We start from the raw sequence: 3,256 nt of genomic DNA, 5'->3' as shown, positions 1-3,256 counted from the left end.
CTACTGTATCGAGGGCGCACTGTGGCTGCATGAAATACTGATACCCTCCGCTCAATATTGTCGGTAAATAATGCGCTTGCTTGTTAGGAGCAGCTGCTGACAGGCAGCCGGCAGGCAGGCCATATCCCTGGCTAATAATATGGGGATCACCATCACCCAGCTCTGGCCACTAATCAATCTCGCATTTCTCTATTCTACTATTGCAGCAGCAGCAGCATCAGCCCCACCACAGCCACCAACAGGAACTGGAATAGGAACAGGAACAGGACCATGTGACAACGGGTGGCACTCATAAAGTATGGAAAACATATCAAAACATTTGCGATTCAGCTGGTTCAGGCTTCCACTAATAGGCTGACGACCAGCAGCAGCAGCAGGGATAGGAAATTACCAGGCTAGGAGTCCTTGGTGGAGGAGTGTACGGGCACAGGCACAAAAGCCAACATGAAAGGACATTCGAAACCGAATGGGGCAGCTGCTGACCGCAGTGGCCGCCGCATCGTGGACAGCGACAACAGCCATGTCCAGGGCCCAAACCAAGACCATGGCAGGGCCATTCTGTTATTTGTGCTGACAGCGCTGACACTAACGAGCTTAATAACGCCCACAGAGCAGTTGACAGTGGCGCCAAATGGAACCACACAGCAGCAACAGCAGCAGCAGCAGCAGCAGCTGCAACTGCAACAACAACAGCAGCAACAGCAACAGAAACAGAAACAGCAGCAACATCAGCAGCAACAACTGCAACAACTAGAGCAGCAATTGCAACTGGAGCTAGACTACAAGCACATGAATGGCAATCTGGTGGCAGCAGTTGACTTCAATGGAACACTTGCCTTTGGACGGCCGCCGCCGCCCCACCAGTACCGCAATGGGAACGGACTTTATGCGGGCGCCGACTGCAGCAAAAGCAGCAACCACAGCAGCAGCAACTTCATCCTGAAGCTCATCGCGATGATCCTGTACGCAATGGTGTGCATCGTCGGTCTCTTCGGCAACACCCTCGTAATCTACGTGGTGATGCGGTTCTCCAAGATGCAGACGGTGACCAACATCTACATTTTGAATCTGGCGATAGCCGACGAGTTCTTCCTGATCGGCATTCCCTTCCTTATCTACACGATGCAGGTGGGCAACTGGTCATTCGGGGACTACATGTGCAAGGCGTACATGGTGAGCAGCTCCATCACATCGTTCACCTCCTCGATCTTCCTGCTGATCATGTCCGCGGACCGGTATATAGCTGTCTGCCATCCGATATCGTCGCCCCGCTACCGTACCCCGTTCGTGTCGAAGCTCGTGTCGGCCTTCGCCTGGATGACCTCCGTGCTGCTGATGCTGCCGGTGATCCTGTTCGCCAGCACCGTGCCAGCGGAGAACGGACTGCTGACCTGCAACATCGAGTGGCCCGACACCCAGAACCTGGACTCGGACTCCACATTCATACTGTACTCCCTGGTGCTGGGCTTCGCCACGCCGCTGACCTTCATCCTGGTCTTCTACTGCCTGGTCATTCGGAAGCTGCACACGGTGGGGCCCAAGCACAAGTCAAAGGAGAAGAAGCGCTCCCACAGGAAGGTCACCAAGCTGGTGCTGACCGTCATAACCGTGTACATCATGTGCTGGCTGCCCCACTGGATCTCGCAGGTGGCCCTAATCAACTCGGTCCCGAATCCGTGCGGTGCCTCCCGACTGGAGCTGGCAGTCTTCCTGGTCTGCGGCTGTCTCAGCTACTCGAACTCGGCGATGAACCCCATTCTCTACGCCTTCCTCAGCGACAACTTCAAGAAGAGTTTCATGAAGGCCTGCACTTGTGCGGCCCGCAAGGACGTCAACGCCCAGCTCCAGCTGGAGAACAGCTTCTTCCCGAAGTTCGGCAAGGGCCGGCAGTCGGAGCGGCTCATCGGTGGCGGCAACAAGGGGGCCAAAACCGGTGGCACGGCCAAGAAGAGGGCTGCTCTGGCTGCAGCGAGAAACAACAATGCCCCGATGGCCACCACCACAACGACCACGACAACGACCGGAACGGACACCGTGACCTCTGTGCAGCCAGCAGTTCATAATGTTCCTGCCGAGTTACTAGCGCCATCCGGCAGCTGCAGCAGCAGCGGCAATCCTGCCACTCTCCTGGTGGTCAATGCCGAGACCAACAACTGTAAGCCGCCCGTGCTGCACACGGACTTATAAGAGCGGGCCCAGGCCCGTGCTATGCCGCTGGAGACGGTTGTGCTTATAGCCAGAAGATGAGGGCACGCCGACATCGGAGTGGGAGTGGGAGTGCGAGTGGGAGTGGAGCTGGAGCTCGATCGACAGCTGACAATGCAGTCGGAGTTCCTGCTTTAGGCTAAGCGTTCGTTCTCTCGATGGATATTGATATTTTATATTGAAAAAGCAAAGCGATGCGAAAGCGATGTTGAGACCTCGTTTGATCGCAAATGATAATGCCAGAGAATCCTATAGGTACATAGAGAATTCTTAATGCCCATCAAAAGGAATCGATGAAACCTTTATGACAGATTCTCAGTCAGAAATAGTGTCAAAACTAAAGTATTCATCATAAAAGTGTTTCAGATCGGAGGATATATCAAACGTAAATCACAGTCGCAGTCGCCGTCGCCGTCGCATCAGTTTGCCAATCAGATAAGTTTTGCATAAGTGTGGATACTTTTAATGTCGTTTTCCCATTTAGATACTCTGCTAGAATAAGGTTGAAAATCTCTACAAATAAGCTGAGTAGTGAAGAGCGTGAAACAAAGCAAATAGTGGAACATAACCAGTTTCGAGTGTTAGTTTTGTAAGCCAAAGATTTGATCTTAGATTTCAAGGAAAGACTTTGAAATACACAAGGAATAACTCAGAAAAAAAGGCGCCATTAACAAGCCAAAACAAACCCAAAGAGAACCCAAAGAATTCCAGAAAGGCAAATAATTCCATTGGAAATAAAACGAACAAAGTATTCTCTGAAACAAGAAACAAGAAATAAAATAATAAATACCGAAAAAAGTCCTTTTTCAATTCGAATTAAATTGTAATGTGATTGTAAAATAAAACAATAACAAAAACAAAAACGAAAAGGGAAATGGTAAAAGGTAATGGAAAAGGGGGAAATGTGAAGCGTACAATGTGAAAAATTTGCATTACAATTCATGACGATAATCTCTAATGAAGCCTAATTAACCGAGTGCATTTTAATTAACATTGGAACTAAATGTTTTTTGAGCGGCTGCTGGAATTGACTCAACGGCGCTTTCAATAA

The 3,256-nt window shown here is 50.3% G+C and overlaps 1 protein-coding gene across 1 annotated transcript; it reads left to right on the top strand.

Annotated features, from left to right (window-relative positions):
• Nucleotides 1-737: 737 nt before the first annotated feature.
• On the top strand, nucleotides 738-3,057 carry LOC6604713 (somatostatin receptor type 5). Its single transcript, XM_002029551.2, is given in 1 exon segment — nucleotides 738-3,057. A coding segment is annotated over 1 exon segment (1,458 nt). The 5' UTR covers nucleotides 738-789; the 3' UTR covers nucleotides 2,248-3,057.
• Nucleotides 3,058-3,256: the final 199 nt, after the last annotated feature.

Source organism: Drosophila persimilis, unplaced genomic scaffold, assembly GCF_003286085.1.
Source record: "Drosophila persimilis strain 14011-0111.01,24,50 unplaced genomic scaffold, DperRS2 tig00000808-arrow-arrow-pilon, whole genome shotgun sequence".
Taxonomy (NCBI): domain Eukaryota; kingdom Metazoa; phylum Arthropoda; class Insecta; order Diptera; family Drosophilidae; genus Drosophila; species Drosophila persimilis.
The sequence above is the reverse complement of the archived record's forward strand: the minus strand, read 5'-3'. Positions and strand labels throughout refer to the sequence as shown.